Source organism: Magallana gigas, chromosome 4 (genome assembly GCF_963853765.1).
Source record: "Magallana gigas chromosome 4, xbMagGiga1.1, whole genome shotgun sequence".
NCBI lineage: Eukaryota > Metazoa > Mollusca > Bivalvia > Ostreida > Ostreidae > Magallana > Magallana gigas.
Genome location: NC_088856.1, coordinates 6816200 through 6832784, shown reverse-complemented (window position 1 = coordinate 6832784; position 16585 = coordinate 6816200). Strand labels below are relative to the sequence as shown.

The 16585-nt window shown below is 34.1% G+C and overlaps 2 protein-coding genes and 1 long non-coding RNA gene across 6 annotated transcripts; 1 reads left to right on the top strand and 2 right to left on the bottom strand.

Annotated features, from left to right (window-relative positions):
* The first annotated feature begins 1480 nt into the window (after positions 1–1480).
* On the top strand, positions 1481–5981 carry LOC136274402 (membrane-associated guanylate kinase, WW and PDZ domain-containing protein 1-like). 2 transcript variants are annotated; one of them, XM_066081087.1, is made up of 4 exons: positions 1481–1533; positions 2302–2759; positions 3106–3295; positions 3574–5981. In XM_066081087.1, the coding sequence occupies exons 2-4, from the start codon at positions 2679–2681 to the stop codon at positions 3672–3674; spliced, it is 372 nt and encodes a 123-aa protein (XP_065937159.1). In that variant the 5' UTR covers positions 1481–1533; positions 2302–2678; the 3' UTR covers positions 3675–5981. The 2 variants fall into 2 exon arrangements, with proteins under 2 accessions (XP_065937159.1, XP_065937161.1); XM_066081089.1 differs by having other exon boundaries at positions 1493–1564.
* Positions 5982–9196: 3215 nt separating this feature from the next.
* Positions 9197–9980, bottom strand: LOC105338105 (uncharacterized). The gene is made up of 2 exons (XR_004596906.2): positions 9917–9980; positions 9197–9333 (listed from the first exon to the last, which is right to left on the bottom strand). It is a non-coding gene; the product is annotated as an uncharacterized lncRNA (long non-coding RNA).
* A 1087-nt stretch (positions 9981–11067) lies between these two features.
* Positions 11068–16240, bottom strand: LOC105326228 (uncharacterized). 3 transcript variants are annotated; one of them, XM_034450485.2, is made up of 5 exons: positions 16168–16203; positions 15551–15636; positions 12938–15340; positions 12593–12760; positions 11068–12045 (listed from the first exon to the last, which is right to left on the bottom strand). In XM_034450485.2, the coding sequence occupies exons 3-5, from the start codon at positions 15300–15302 to the stop codon at positions 11279–11281; spliced, it is 3300 nt and encodes a 1099-aa protein (XP_034306376.2). In that variant the 5' UTR covers positions 15303–15340; positions 15551–15636; positions 16168–16203; the 3' UTR covers positions 11068–11278. The 3 variants fall into 3 exon arrangements, with proteins under 3 accessions (XP_034306376.2, XP_034306375.2, XP_065937158.1); XM_034450484.2 differs by lacking the exon at positions 15551–15636 and having other exon boundaries at positions 16168–16240; XM_066081086.1 differs by lacking the exon at positions 16168–16203 and having other exon boundaries at positions 15529–15636.
* Positions 16241–16585: the final 345 nt, after the last annotated feature.

Sequence of the window (16585 nt, the reverse complement as noted above, 5' to 3'; positions counted from 1 at the left end):
TCACAAACGTTGAACGCTGATAAATACAACGTCACAAGCGAAAATCAAAGATCACGCTTGTGGCTGTTACAGTGGCTCTTCCATTAATTTGAACTTACCCATAGGATAATACAGTAATTTTGAGGTATAATTCCCATTTGCGTACAAGACAAGAAGGTAAAAAAATGTAAATATAAGCATTGAATCCTTATTTTTTGAAAGATATAGTCTCATAGCTGCAACGGTGTGTGCAAACAAATTTTCATAACGCGCTAACGCGCGTTATTCAATTTGTATGCACACACCGTTGCAGTTATGAGACTATATCTTTCAAAAAATAAGGATTCAATACTTAAATATATATATATATATATATATATATATATATATATATATATATATATATATATATATATATATATATATATATATTTATAACACCTCGCCTCTTATGGACTTCACAGAACCCACAAATTTCTGTAAACAGTCGGTAACAAATCTAATGAGTTAATAATATCACGTTTAGCTCAATATGCGGTGGATATCACTCATGTAATAAAGTTATAAAGTTTTGATATTCCACTGTTCCACTGTGTATTCTTACGCCACATGATGTCATAATTAAACATTACGTAGTTTCAGGCGGATGATTGACGTAGAATGAGAAAGTAGAATGAGAAAGTAACAAAATAATTCAGTTGGAAAGTGTAGAGTGTTGTAAATATGAAGCATTTAATGCTCTTTTAATTTTTTTTAATAAACTGATAAAAATATGCTCGAAAATGAATGCTTAAAGTTGTTTACATCTTGTAGTAAATGTGTTGTGCGGTTCACAATTAAAATTTTATAGAAAAGATTGTGGTTTAACAAAATACATGGTAAAACATTTGATTGACACACACGCAGGCACACAAACACACATATATATCTATAGACACACACACACACACACACACACAATCCTCCCTTTGTAAATTACGATTTCAATCTGTATTCGGCATTGATGTTTACTCCAAAAATTACAGAATAAAAATACTTTCAAGTCAATTAGAGGTTGTGGAATATATTGTTCTATTGTTGTTTATTCTTTCTGTTTTTCTTACCTTTCTTGACATAAGGCAATGATTCTGTTTTCACACAGTTTTAATCAACGGATTTTTAGCTCCTTGTCAGATCTGGAGGATTTGAACGTACCACCATTAGCCAATGAGAGTTCGCTTAACAAAATATGGTTAGTAGGCAACCAATCAGATCAAGGTCCATATCGAGGTTCTTAGATCCAATAATACGTTACTATTATACCTCCCTACTGTGTGCGTTTAAAAATAGATTTTATTATACAAAAACTGCACTGTGTTAAATCTGCGCTCGGTCCAACGGTCACAGCGTTTACATATTACAAGTTTATTTTCTTGTTATTTTCCTTAACAATTTATCTTAAAATTACAATACTGAGTCGGCGTATAAAAACTCGAATAAACAATGAACAATCTAATACATTTTCATCATTGACACACCGGAAGTTTGAAAGTCTCCAATGACTCTCTCTGCTAGGTATGTAAGAATAAATAGATAATTCACGAAGGTAATGCATAATTATCTGCGCCAAGTTGTAGTAAATTACAAATCAAAGCCTATTCAACGTTTTATCTATAGAATAATTACAGTGAGAGCTTCTTGCTATATCAATTTTCCCACCATAAAATGTCTTGGAAATCTTGAATGATTAAGTATTACAACACGGAAGTCTAATAAGTTAAAATAGCTTATTTTCTAACTTTTTTTAAAAAACATAAATATTATATTTAATATTTTATATTTGGATCATTGTTCAAAGTATGTTATTTTAGTGGTATTTATATGATATTTTAAGATATGTCAACAATCTTTATATGAATATTTAAAAAATATAAAAATTAAAAAGATATCAAAATCCTCATCAGCAATTCTGTTTCAATTAGTATAGCATTGTGGAAACCGCATTCTACCAAAAAAAAAAAAAATAGAATACTGTGGTTTCATCAATATTCGTTAAATACCAATTTTCGTGGATTTCGTTGTTAAGTTGATCCACGAAATTAAATGTTCATTGAAGTGCAATTTCTATTAAGATTTTGTATTGATAGGGTCATTGGCCTCGAATTTACGTATCCTTGAAACTGTGATTTTCACTTTATCCACGAAAATTGATACCCTTGAATATTAATGAAACAATCAAATGTGATGATATATTACTGTGCCTTCTGCTGTAAATATGCATAGTCTTTTTATATTAGATTTGTGGAGTCATGCAACATTTTTGCATCCTTATTTGTTTTCCAGTTTGGAGAGAAAATGGTAGATAAGTGACTGTTGCCCAGAAAATGACCTGGTAACAGAAAAGAGGCTGAAGAATTAAGACGATCAAGAAACCTCAATAGACAAGTTAATAATCATATGACAGGAATTCACCCAGACATGGTACTCACCAAAATGTTAAACATATATTTATACATATAATTAATAAAAAGAGTCCAAATGTAAATAAAATTAGGAAAGGATGTAATTCACATAGGGATAGAAATACATTCTATCAAAATTCATTGGAGTCTCTGTTAGTCCCCAAACGCTTCCCCGTGCAGTCTCAACCATCCTTCGGAAGCACTGGACAATCTCGGTTTGGAGTCAGGTTTCCTGAGTCGGACGACCCGATACGAAGCATGGAGTTCACCATCACATTACAGCAACTGGAGACAGGGTTTGGTTTCCGGATTATCGGAGGCACAGAGGAGGGCTCTCAGGTAAACATGTTTGCATGTATGTGTTGTTGACAGTGTTACAGTGCACTGCATATTGATGATTTATCAGTATGCTGTTTTAGGCATTTAGAAAATATGGCGCCATTGCACATTATTACATTGTAGGCTGAGACAGATTGTTTCATTTGTATATGAATCATTATCCAAGTTGGCTATAAGAGACATTTCAGATAATTCATTAATCAAAAGCATTGAACTAGTGAAGTACTTTTGCTTTTTTCACTTCAAAATACAAGGGATGTATACACTAAGATTTATTGTTACACGCAAACAATGTAATTGATTTTGAATTCGGTTTAGTTTTTAAAAATTCTGTCCAATTTTTCAGGTGTCTGTTGGTCATATTGTACCAAATGGATCAGCAGATTTGGACGGCCGTTTACGTACGGGTGATGAGATAACACACGTGGACGGACAAAACGTCATCAACTCCTCACATCATCACGTGGTGAGCCTGATGAGGCTGGCCGGACAGAGGGGTCATGTGACCCTCGGTGTACGAAGGCGTGTGTTAGGAGGTAATCAGAACTGTTTCCATTTAATAGGATTCAAATTTTGTACAAACTATTAAATGATCAAGAGTTTTTTGTTCTGTCTTCAAAATTTGTCAGTCATAATTTATATTTTATTTTATGGTTTATGAAGTTAAAATATAACAATTGCCACCTTCAAGTTTAGTTTTCCCCATAACATTTTTTAAACATACCACAAATTATAAATACACATGCATGGTTTTCATTGATTGCGGTTTGTTTTGGTGGATGAAAACTCTGATGTGTCACTCATGCTATTGTAGAGCCTAGTCCTATGGGTGGAGGATACTCCCCATCGAACAACGTACCAATGACGGACAGCCCAAGGTCAAAGTTCACCTTATCTGGGTCGCCGCCAAATTGACACTAGGGAAACAAACTATTTTGGTTACCAAGGAAATCGGCAGTACTCTGGCTAAAGAACAAAAATGAACGAAAATGCATCAAGGTGCCAAATACCAAAGGAAGTGTAAAAAATAAAAACCAAGCCAGACGTGGTGGCTGAGAGACGGAAGAAACCGGGCCAAGCAGGGAGGGGTGTCCCATCCCCACCCCCAGCCCCCCAGGGAGGACCGCAGAGATTGTGAAGTGTGATACACATTTGATATTACTGTCATGTGATATTTTGTAAGTGGTTTCAGTGAATCTGCTGAGATGTGTAACTGTTGTAAAAGAGTGAATTTTTTGCATTTTTATAAAATTTTCGTACTTTGCCTCTTGTTATGTAAAACATATTTACAAAGCATTTTCGATTGACATTATCTTCATTGATTAACTTGTCATTAACATCATTAACCCAATTACATGTGCTCTGTTATGCATTTTATACTACACCATTAAACATACAAGCTAAATAGCCATCTGTTGAATCAGTTTACAGTTTGTAAAGGCTGCCAATCAATTTAGATTTTTTCACTGCAACTTTGAATCAATAATTTCCTGTCAGTTTTTCAGCCAGGCATGAAGGAGTAAAGTATCAAACATATTTTGAAATGTGGTGTGAGTAATAGTCATTTTTAGGGGCATATTGAAAGCAATAGTAACTGTACCTAGTGCTCGTCAGTTTTTTTGTAAATGTGTGATGCAATGGAAGTAATTTGTAAAAGCTGTTTATTAACATGTTTTTTTTAATTTAATTGTTTTTTACTACATGTATAATGTTGTCAAATCTGCTTGAAGTCTAATGCCAATTGATGAAGGTTGTAATCTATATTTAAATGATAAACAAATACATATACATGTACATTTTTAAAGGTTTGTTTGATTACAAAACTAATTATTACTAATTGGGGCCAGTCGTAATAAGTTGACACTGAATTATGTAATCTGTGATCTCTGTTTTTTATTTATGTTCAGCAACCCTTTATAGACAAAACATATCAACAGGATGACAGTCCTAAAACTTTCACAATTGTTAGATAAAAATATGTCTATTTAAAGTTGAATGTTTGAAATGTTGAAAAACATGTACTTGTATGCAAAATGTTTGAAGTCTTACAACTTATTTTCTTTAATGCTGTGTTATGAAATATGCATACTTAAATAATCAGCATGCCTCTATATTGTAAAGTGAATTTCCTTGTCTGTTATTTTGATGGCTTCAGTTTATTTTTTGTAGCTGGGTTTGTTTTACTGTTCTTAGAACACTTCTTTCTTTATTTTTCTGCTGATTTGACAGGTTTTCTTTGACTCGGTATGGTGTTGTGATAGCCTTATAAAGGACATCTCTATGTTTATTGTTATCTGTAAAAGTATGTCCCCAGTGAAATGGCAGATAGTGCTGCAGTGAACTCTATACCTATTTATGTACTACCTTATACAATATATATATTTGTAACAACAAATCAGAAAAAGTCCAATAGGTGCTGTAACACCTGTCCTATATTTTAATGGGCTGTTTAATCAGAGTCTGGTAGAGAGATGGTTTAATTTTTCTTGTAAATATCTTATACAATGCATAGACATATTAATTTTCTAAGTGTATCTTAATGTAAAACCCACAAGTTTCTTTATTTGATTTGAATTTCTTGCATGAAAGATTAATTTCTGTATTTGATTGTAGAGAGTGACCTGTATCAGTGATCAGAAGGCATTTACATATTAATTAACTTAATGGTTGTATTAATTACTCCTATACACAAGTTGTGACTGATGATATATATACACATAGAGGAAGTTTATACACTATTTACGCCCTGTATCTTCATATACTTTATACTTCTCTAGGTTGTTATTGTTTAAGGAATATATAATTTTAAAGTTGACGTTAATATTAGGTAGCAATTTCACGTTAGATGAAACAATTGTACTAGGGTGGGCATATTTACTGTTTTACATCCCTGCCCATCAAATTATCAGCATTCTTGTTTAATAGTTTCATATTCTTTGTTCATGTTTATGGCATTTAAACTTGTGGTGTAATTTTGACATTACTATTTATTCTGTGAGTTGAGTCGTATATTTCTCTTTTTTGACCTGGTTTCACCCTCCCCCTGCATTCATTTTCTTAACTATCAGTTGTTAATGGCAGCACAGGCTTCATACCACAGTGAGTATATGTGTAATATAGATAGTGAGGATGTAAATAACATAGCGTGTACAGATAACTAGGTCGTAATGTACAGAATCAATTCATGTGTACAGATCCAATAATAAAACTTGTTATAATGTGCTTTCTTGTTTCTTTCTGTATTAGTTTACAGTTCACCTGATAAAGCCATTTTTAAATCCCTTAATACATGAGTGATTTATTCTGAATTACATTCCATTATCACTGCTAAAAATATATATGTTCCATGTATATACACACACAAGCACATTCAAAGGGAGATAAATCTGCTTCTCAACGGCAGCTGTTTCAATTTATACTTTATGGGAAGCAAATCTGCTTTTAGTTTATCAGCTTATATACATGTACTATGGGAGTATGTCAAGTTGTGCTAACATGAACGGTGGGTTTGTTGCGCTGAGATGTCAGTGAACATATTGCTTTGTACACTGAGCAACAAACATATTGCACATAGTTTTGTTGTTGGTGACAGAAACTTTTTTTTTGGTTAAATTAAACAAGAAAGGAATACTTTGAATATTTACTGGTATATGAACAGGTAATATGACACCAGGTTGCTATCCTGTACCAGTAATTACCATAAGAAATTATAGAAATTTATCCAATGACACAATGTCATTGCATGTATAGCCTAATCAGGCAAAACAATGGAAATAAAAGATGACCAGTTTTTGGTCTCTCGACAAACAACACTTGCTTGTTGTTACAAAGTGAAACTTGTCGACTCAGTCTATATGCAACAACAAGGTATTCTGGGTTTAGATAAGCTAAACTAATGCAGAATTTTTCCATTACATTTATTGTTAAAATTTTCATCTCTATTAACAAATATACATACTTCTTAAAATAAAAAAAAACATGCAATAACATATTTATAACTTTATCACAGATAAATCTAAATAATTAGTGTTTAGTTTCTATGTTAACATTCAGCAGTCATATTGAGCAAAATAGATATGTATAGAAGGCTCTTGTTTTTCTTTTATAAATAAAAGTGTACCATATACTTATTTCAAGTACAAGTTAAACATATTGGAAACATTAATCACTGATGAAATCTAAATTTCCACTAATCTACTTGCTTTGAGTTCAACATTTTTTTGGACGGAAATCATATTGTGGTCTTTGACACATCACAGCAAAACCTGAACACTAAATAACATGCATAAACAACTGTAACTTCAGAGATATGGACTAAAATAGTAATAAAAATACCTAATATCTATCAAACATTTCTATAAAATATTCAAATATTCATAAAAAATGTTGTCTCTGCAAAAGTATAATCTAACAAATAAAGTCACTCATTTTAGCTTTTTGAAAAAAATACCTTGTATGAAATCAACCATGTTAAATGTGTATCACTTTAAAAAAAAGATAACCCTGCACTATGGACTGTAAAGATAAAAACCCTGTAAAGTTTTGTACATTTAAGGCAAGGTAGTGGACATTTACATAGCATAAAATTTAAAAAACATCATTTTTGCCTTCAGCATTAGGCAAATTTTACTTGTACTAGAAATTATTGTACAGGAAACATTTCCATACACATATTGCAAGTATTGGACAAATTAATCCTGTGTCAAGTTCGCTGCTGAATTTGTTGTTCTTACCTATAGACTAAGACATGCCCCAAAAAAATGTCTTTGAAACAAAGAAAACAAAAACCTAGACATCAGAGATATTTTCAATATCCCAACACATTGTGTAGACTTTGTGCTAGCAACATAACATATAACCATACAATTTATACATTTCAACAATTCTTCACGGTATTCTCTCAATTTCTAAAATGTTATTAAAAATAGATTCATTTGCACCCACTAGTACTACCTTGAGTTGAAATAATGTGCTACTTTATCATTAAAAACTTATAAAGAATTGATATGGGATTTCATTTGTTAGTATATGTATAAGGTCATTTTTGACAAGAAATAGATGTACAACATCATTGAAACCATCACCCAATCAAAATGAATATTAATTTTCTAAATTAAAACTAGAAAAATGAATTCATTTACACAAAGGTATACACTCCTTCAATTTTCACAAACAGCACCAAATTTGCTACGTTCATTTTCTGATAATCAAATATGTTGTCTCTCTTTTTTCTCCTTATAATTGGTTAGTTATGGAATGAACATGATTTCATTTCATCGTTAAAAATGACTTTCATTCTGAGATTGAGCCAAAATAGTTCACTGTAACAATTATGTCTCTTCATTTTGTCAACAGCATTAAGTATTCAACAGCTTTTAATCTAAAGGGGCAAATATACATATTTTCAGAGCAGGCTGCTCATGTAATCAATGATATGCAGGGGTTATATCCTAAATATTCATATCAAAACTGAAGCTGCAATCATATGTAGCTAAACCCAGCACATCACAGGGTGCTGCGGAACCCAAGTTCTCTCTGTCTTCATCTGAACAAGGACATGCATTCAGATGAAGACTCTGAATTAGATGCTAGTTTACATAGCCATTCACTTCAAATCCTCTTTTTGGCTTGAAGGTCTAACGATAGTTTTTTTTCTTTTCCTTAACTAATGCTGTTTTTGATGTGTACATATTAAAGGCATAAATTTCTCCTGAAGATTATGGGTAAAATCTTTGGCACAACTATCGTAACTTTTCACTGCACTTCTGGCAATGAGATCATGGTTCTATAAATATTGATGGCCACTTCTACATGCAGTACATACGTCACAAAACACTCCATAAAAACAGCTATACTAAAATATATTAACAAAGAATCTAGGAAAGCTCTCATTATTTTTTCTTCTTCTTCCCTTTGCCCTTTTTCCCTTTCTTTTTCCCTGCGTCTGGCCATCCAAACCCCCGTTTGTCTAGTGCATCAGGCGCATCATGTGCAATGTAGTATAAATTCTCCATGGCTGCTGGACTCATTATATCGGGTGCTGATTTCTCTCCCTTATCAGACTTCGCGGATTGTGACCTCGATTTGGCCGATTTCTTTCCCTTTCCCCCCTTTTTCCCCGATTTTTTCCCAGACTTCTTTCCACCTTTTTTCTTTCCAGGCTACAAACATAAATTTTGTAATGTACAGACAAGACTTTAATGACAGATGCTATTTGTTTAATATATAGGCATTATTGAAACTCTACCACGTTTATACCTGCATATTCTGAAAACGACTTGAATAATTAAAACAAATAATAACAGAGACTCCCATGAATTTTGATAGAATGTATTTCTATCCCTATGTGAATTACATCCTTTCCTAATTTTATTGATATTTGGATTTTTTTTATTAATCAAATGTATAAATATATGTTTAACATTTTGGTGAGTACCATGTCTGGGTGAATTCCTGTCAGATGATTATGAACTTGTCTATTGAGGTTTCTTCATCGTCTTAATTCTTCAGCCTCTTTTCTGTTACCAGGTCATTTTCTGGGCAACAATCACTTATCTACCATGTTCTCTCCAAACTGGAAAACAAATAAGGATGCAAAAATGTTGCAGTTGCATGACTCCACAAATCTAATATAAAAAGACTATGCATATTTACAGCAGAAGGCACAGTAATTATATCATCACATTTGATTGTATATTCTATTTTTTTTGGGGGGGGGGGTAGAATGCGGTTTCCACAAGGCTATACTAATTGAAACAAAATTGCTGATGAGGATTTTTATATCTTTTTAATTTTTATAAATATTTTTAAAGATTGTTGACATATCTTAAAATATCATATAAATACCACTAAAATAACATACTTTGAACAATGATCCAAATATAAAGTATTTAAAATAATATTAATGGGTTTTTTTAAGTTAGAAAATAAGCTATTTTAACTTTTTAGACTTCCGTGTTGTAATATTTTAATCATTCATGAATTCCAAGACATTTTATGGTGGGAAAATTGATATCGCAAGATTACGTGACAGAAAAGCTCTCACTGTAATTATTCTATAGATAAAACGTTGAATAGGCTTTGATTTGTAATTTACTACAACTTGGCGGAGATAATTATGCATTATCTTTGTGAATTATTTATTTATTCTTACATACCTAGCAGAGAGAGACGCCGTCGTCATTGGAGACTTTCAAACTTCCGGTGAGTCAATGATGGAAATATATTAGATCGTTCATTGTTTATTCGAGTTTTTATTCATGCTAATTTATATCTTTTCTTACGCCGACTCACTATTGTAATTTTAAGATAAATTGTTAAGGAAAATAACAAGAAAATAAAATTGTATAAGAAATTGCACAAATCTTTAATGATTTGTTATAAAATTAGAAAATGTATAAATCTTTAATGTATACAGAAATGTTCGTTACGACATTTAAGTTTATTTGATAACAGTAATTATTATATTATGAATAATTGATATGTCAATGTAATATCTACATAATATTCTTATATTAATTCAAATCTATATAAAACTAAAACCCCATTAGACTTTTTTAAAAGTTCCAGGGACTGCAATTAACAATGTTTAATCAAAACATCTGAAGTGTAAAAATAAATGTTATGCAAGCGATCTTTTATATATATTGTGAGAGGAAGTTTGCTTTACAATTTGAAATCCGTTTTACTGATCGATCATTTATGATCAATGGAGTCTGGGTTTTAAAACAAAACCAGAGCTCAGGGTGGAATGGAACACCTTAAATTGATGCGCATGAAAGTACAATGTACATCACATTTAAATTAAATAAAATCATTGTTTGCAAAAATTCTAATTGAACAAATATCTAACCAAAAATCCATTTTGAAATATTAAAAAAAAACAAAACATTAAAAGTACAAGAGCGTTAAATGCCTGTCAAATCCATCGCAGAAATAACAAACATACATTCTTATAAGTTGTGCATCTGTACTTGTTTTAATATAGAACTGCAATGTCTGACACATTGACAAGTATGTACATTTATACTTGGTACTTTTCTAATTTGTTTTATTTCTCAACATTCCTGCACGATCTCTGTGCTGTAGCATTATTGTTATGAGGCGTGCATGCACATAATTTATTTTTGGTCATTATCTGAAGAGTTTTATATATTTTACAAAATATTACTAACAGATTTTTTTTTACTTTACTTTACTTTAAAGCGCAGAAATTAAACAATGACATTTCAGTTATATTTATCCTCACTTTGGTACTTCATAATCAATTCACTGGTCTTCAGGTTAACCCAAGTCAGACACATTAAACAAATATTGGTGTAATATTTTTTTTAATATTTCATTATTTGTTCTCTCTCATGCATAAATATACAACCATGATTACACAATGACAATATAACAAACATGTCTCGGGTGAAATATATCCACAAAAACTCAGAATGGTAAAATGTTTAACATTAAATATCAACAGTAAGACTAGTATTTAAGTGGTAAAACAACAATACGGAGAATATACAGTCTCAAAACAGAGTCATGAATGCCCCCAGCCCCCCGTAGTCCTGGTTTTGTCCCCCCTGCCCTATGTTCTGCTGCAAAGCTGCATTATTTTGTTGCATGTTCTGCTGCGCAACAAAAGCCTGGTGCTCATCCTGAATGATGGCCATTGTTGTAGAAGTGGCCGCCGAGTTCTGTGCAGCATCAGCAATGGCCAGTCTATTGTCTCCTACTGCGGAGTCCACCATCTGATCCGCCATGATTGGCACGTTAACTATTGTCATGCTCTCCATATTTCCGCTATTGCTGTTTTCCACAGAAAGGTGCATGCGAATGTCTTGAATAAAAGAATTGAAATCTGACGGTCTTTCTTTCTCTTGCAGTGTATATGCTTCATGGTCACTCTGGAGGTGGTTCGGGGGTATCGTGTATGAAGCATGATCAAAATGGGGAAATGAAGGCGGTGTCTGTTTCACTTTCCGGCTTTGGGCCCGTGGCTTCCTCTGTTTATACGGAGTCTTCACAGAAGCGTCCGGGCCGTGATGCCTTGCAAAGTGCTCTTTCATTTTGTCTGGTCGAGTTGTCTGGTAGTTACACTCCTGACACTTGTATGGTTTTTCGTTTAAATGAATTTTCTGGTGCCGTACCAGATGGCTTTTCTCAATAAAGGCCTTGTTACAAGTCAGACAGATATGCTGGCGAATGTTCAGGTGACTTTTCATGTGACATTTTAATTGGCTTTTCTTTGGTGTTTTGTATGGACACTGAGGATAGCTGCATGCAAACAGATCACCTGACAAAAAAAAATAATTAAAATCATGTTTTATCATTTAAGATTCTTTTGTAATGCAATTCTGTATATGATGTTGTAACATAAAAGAGTTCAAAAACTTCAAGTTGAGTTTTTCCTTGAAAAGCAATACCAGAAACCCATCAAAAGTCTTCCACGTCATTGATATGACCCAGGGCCATGATCATATTATGTTTTCTGAGTATTGTGAATAATTCATGCCATATTATGATTAGTTCCTTCACACTTATGTGATGAAAATTCTAACACTTGCATGAATGCAAAGTGAAACACATGAACATGACCACTAGCAAATCTTGATGACATTTATCACACAAATATGGTACTTGGTTTGCCATATAACAGCAGCTATAGGTACCTATACGTTAATTTACCTGTGTCACAATGTGTATCATATTGTCAGAAATATTGCAGACAGTAAGTATAATAGTGTGTATCCTTTGTGGACGATACCACAGATATCTATCATACGCCTACAATACCTGGTTTGTAGTATAAGAGCAGCTATAGGTATCTCTATAATTAATACCTGTGTGTATCCGTTTGTGAGAGATAAGGTGAGACTGGAACTTGGAGGAGAATCCACACTCGTCACACAGGTACGGACGGTCACTGCTGTGGGTCACTATGTGCTGCTCCATCGTGTTCTTGGTGGCAAACGTACGCTTACAAATGTCACACTCAAAAGGTCGAAGCCCTATACATATGAAATGATCAAAATAAATAATAGCTGATTGTCAAATATTTTTACTGTAGATAAGGTGTCGACAATTTCAAAAGCATGTGTTTCAAATTTAAAATGTCAATTACAAGGCCACAAAATTTCAATAATCTATTTTTGATTAAATAAAGAAGCCAGATAACATTGATTTACCCGAGTGTATTTTGATATGGGCCAGGGCGTTGTTTCTTGTTTTGAATCGCTGGTCACAGAAATCACAGGCGTGAGGACGGTCCTCCCCGTGCTTAGTGCGATGTGACATCAGCACATGGAGTTTCTTCCCGGTAAAGTCACACTCACTACACCTAAATGGAGGCCCCTTGAAATGTTCCTCCTTTAGATGCTCCGAGAATGCCTTATTCCATTTTGTGGAGTAGTCACACATCATGCATTTGTATGTCATATGGCACTCGTGAATTCGTTTCATATGAGTATCAAGTCTATTCTGGGTATTAGTCTCGTATTCACATAAGCTGCATGGGAAAACTTCTTTGTTGTTTGTTTTCTTGCTACTACATGTATTTAGTGTCAGCTTTGCTCTCTTCTTTTTTTGGACAAGCCTGGAAGGTTTTGGCGGTCGGCTGGACCTTCGGATACCTTTCAATTTTGCTTCTTTTTTGACACCTTCCTCCGGGACCCAATCCTCTTCCTCTGAATCATCATGCAAATCTTCACCTTCAAAGTCTCTCTCTGATCTGTCTAGAATGTCCTTTTCATCCCCCTCATCCTCTTCCATGTCTTCGTTGTCATAATATCCTTCTTCCTCAAACTCATCATCTTCATTATTCTTTTCCTCCTCATCTTCCTCTGTCTCTCTCTCTTCAACATCATCATTAACACTGTCATCATCATCTACATTTTCTTCATTCTTGCTTTTCTTCTGCACTCTTGGAATCATTTCTTCATCATCCTCTTCCACTGCAGCATCTTCAATTTCTGGAGGACTCTCTGGCTCACATTTCACGGATCGCCTCCCTCTTCCTTTCCCTGCCTGTCTTTGCCTTTTCTTCGGTGGACTTTCATTCCTTTTTTTCTCTTCCAAATGCACAGTTCTTTGGTGTTTTGTTGGATTATAACTTTCACTTAGTTCCCGACTATGTACTTTTTCTGGAGTTTCTGCAAGGACCATTTTTCTTGGTTTTCCTTTTCGTTTACTGGATTTGGTTTCTTCCTCTACATGCCGATTTTCAGTCTGATTGCTCTGTTGCTTTGAACTTTGATAAAACAGTTTGTTTTCTTTTTCCACATCATTGATTTGTCTTTCATAGACACTTGTTTGTTGGGTAGGTGGGCTAAACACAACACTGCGCAGTTCCTCCCAAGTCTTTTCAACTTCTGTTGTAGTGTGATAGTAATTATCTGTGCCAACACAGGCATCAGACCTCAAAAACTTTGTACAAACTCCAGAGGCAGTCACAGGATAGAATTCTTCTTCATATGCGTCAATCAGTCCTGCTTTCACAATGTCGTTGAGCATGTGGGAGTATGTTTGGCGAAGGCTAGGGAAATGATCAGCGTACGGACCAAGGGAAATCCCCGAACTAAACAGGGTCTGTAACAAAAGATACAGACTGGATTCATGAGTGGTGAAAAAGTTCTCTGTTCTACTGATTTCCAGCAGAAAATCACTTGCCACAATGGACCAGTCAATATGTCTTAAGAGCTGAATAAGGAAGCATTCACGGTCCCGAACTTCGTACCCTACCCAGCTAATGATGAGGAAGAGTTTGATTTCTGGCTTCAGGTCCACCATGTACCCTTTGGATAAGATGGCGTTAAAACGATCTGCAGGTAAAGTCAGGAATTCAATCTGTTTGACAACATCAGACAGGTTAGCTTGAATAAAACTCACAATAAACTCTTCCAGCGATTTCAGGTTATACTTTCGTGACAAAAAGTACGTGCTAAGGAAATTTCCAAGATGGAGGTTGCTCCTTAAGAATTCCTCACAGTAATGTTTCAAGAGATCAATCTGAAAGCTGACGGCTAAATGAAGAAGCTGGAGAAAATTGGTCTCTCTGGGGGCAATGGTCCCTGAGTAGAGGAAGTCCAGCAAGTCTGAGAACACCTCATAGCTGTCATAGTTCACAATCAACAAGTCCCGCATCACATGATTCTCACTCAATAGCTGACAATCAAAGTAAGGACTCCAAGCCGCCAAAATATTTCGGTGAGCATGAAACCGCACTCCCTTCACATCTATGGCCACGTCACAGTATTTGCCACGATCCCTGAGTGCCCTCATTTTCTCCAGTATCTGCGGCTTCATGAGTTTGGTCTCTGAGCTGGTAGTGCTGGACTTGAGAGTGGTAGGGGGTAGGCTGTTGGTGGGGACCATGATGTAGCCCGGGGTGTTGGTGTGGGAGTAGTGAGAGGTGGTGGCAGTGCTGGGCCGTGTAACAAGCCCATGGGCCTGGGAGGGGCCTGGAGGGTTGTGCTGGGCTATCATGATGTTCTGTGGCAAGGGCTGCCCCGTGTAGATGCCAATGTTCATGCTGTCAGGGAGGTTGTAAGCCATGATTTACACTATTTCTTCATTTTCTTACTTCCAAGGCTCTATAAAGAAAAACAATAACTATTTTAACATTTTTCATTTTGTTATAAATAGACACATAAATTTAGATATAACTTATTGTGACTTAATCCTTTGCATTTTTATTATTTATGGAGATTTTAAAATACACAGACCAATTATTCATCAAATTTAGTTAATTATATTTTGGTTTATTAAAATCCTGGGATACATTGAAGTGAAATAGAAGCCACCATTTCTCAATATCTTGTTTAAAGTCCTTTCAACTTCTGGATAACATGGTTTGACTATATCTAGCTGCAGGTCTGTAGCTCCCAGTCTGAAATTTTAATACTTTAGCTATACTGCATGCATTAATTTACGTAGCCTAAAAAATAAAACGTTATGAAAATGAACAATTTTCAAAGCTATCAGTGTGATAATACACACAATGAGTTTAATGAGGGGTGGATTTTGAGGGGTGTGTGTAATATCAGAATATATTCCTTTGTGAGGTTTAAAGATCTATAATACCTCTGCATATAAAAAAAACCCAGATGTACAAATCGCTGTTATTACAGATCTGATCAGAGAAACTTTTCGGATGGCATGAACAGAATATCCCACTTTTCAGAACTATCATTTCTGAAAAGACCCCCGTTGCTGTCACATTAATGAGGCCGTAAAGTAAATGTGACGTCACATCTTCCATCACAAGTTTTACAAGTAGAAATTTCCTGCACCTTTCGTGGAAGTTGTGCAAATAGTTTTATCAAATAAATTGCTGTGAGATATTAAGAGAAAAAACGTCAAAGAAATATCGTTAGTAAAACATGAAAATTCACAAAACACGTAAACATTACAATCTTACCATTGATATGTTCCCCAAGCGCCATGAAGCCGGATGTGACGTTTTCGTTTATTTGCATAGAAAGTTAAGTTGTACATGAAAACAATACAAAGTGTGCATATTTCCTGTTTTATTTTTAAACTTTTTAAACTTGCCATAATATATTAATCATTATAATGTGGAAGTATGCTTTATTTTTATTTTTTTTTAGTTTTTAAAACCTTGTCTTTAAACATGAGGCCCCAAATGCCAAATTGCTCACCTGGTCAATATATAGGCCTAAAATCAGGTAGAGTCCTAACCCAGCCAGTCAGGCAGTTTGAAAAACACAAACTTCATTTTTTTTTCAGTAGCTTTGGCTATTTATCAAATTCAATAATATATAAACGCATGTATATGAATGTACATTTTTTAAAATACAAATTAGCTTTTTTTCTTT

Bases quoted from the DNA above. Each gene is read 5' to 3' on its own strand.
- LOC136274402 (XM_066081087.1), top strand. From the start codon at position 2,679: ATGGAGTTCACCATCACATTACAGCAACTGGAGACAGGGTTTGGTTTC. The intron at 2,760-3,105 runs GTAAACATGTTT...CCAATTTTTCAG, and splicing joins GCACAGAGGAGGGCTCTCAG to GTGTCTGTTGGTCATATTGT. The intron at 3,296-3,573 runs GTAATCAGAACT...ATGCTATTGTAG, and splicing joins ACGAAGGCGTGTGTTAGGAG to AGCCTAGTCCTATGGGTGGA.
- LOC105326228 (XM_034450484.2), bottom strand. From the start codon at position 15,302: ATGGCTTACAACCTCCCTGACAGCATGAACATTGGCATCTACACGGGG. The intron at 12,761-12,937 runs GTAAATCAATGT...TCATATGTATAG, and splicing joins CCATATCAAAATACACTCGG to GGCTTCGACCTTTTGAGTGT. The intron at 12,046-12,592 runs GTATTAATTATA...TTTTTTTGTCAG, and splicing joins TCACAAACGGATACACACAG to GTGATCTGTTTGCATGCAGC.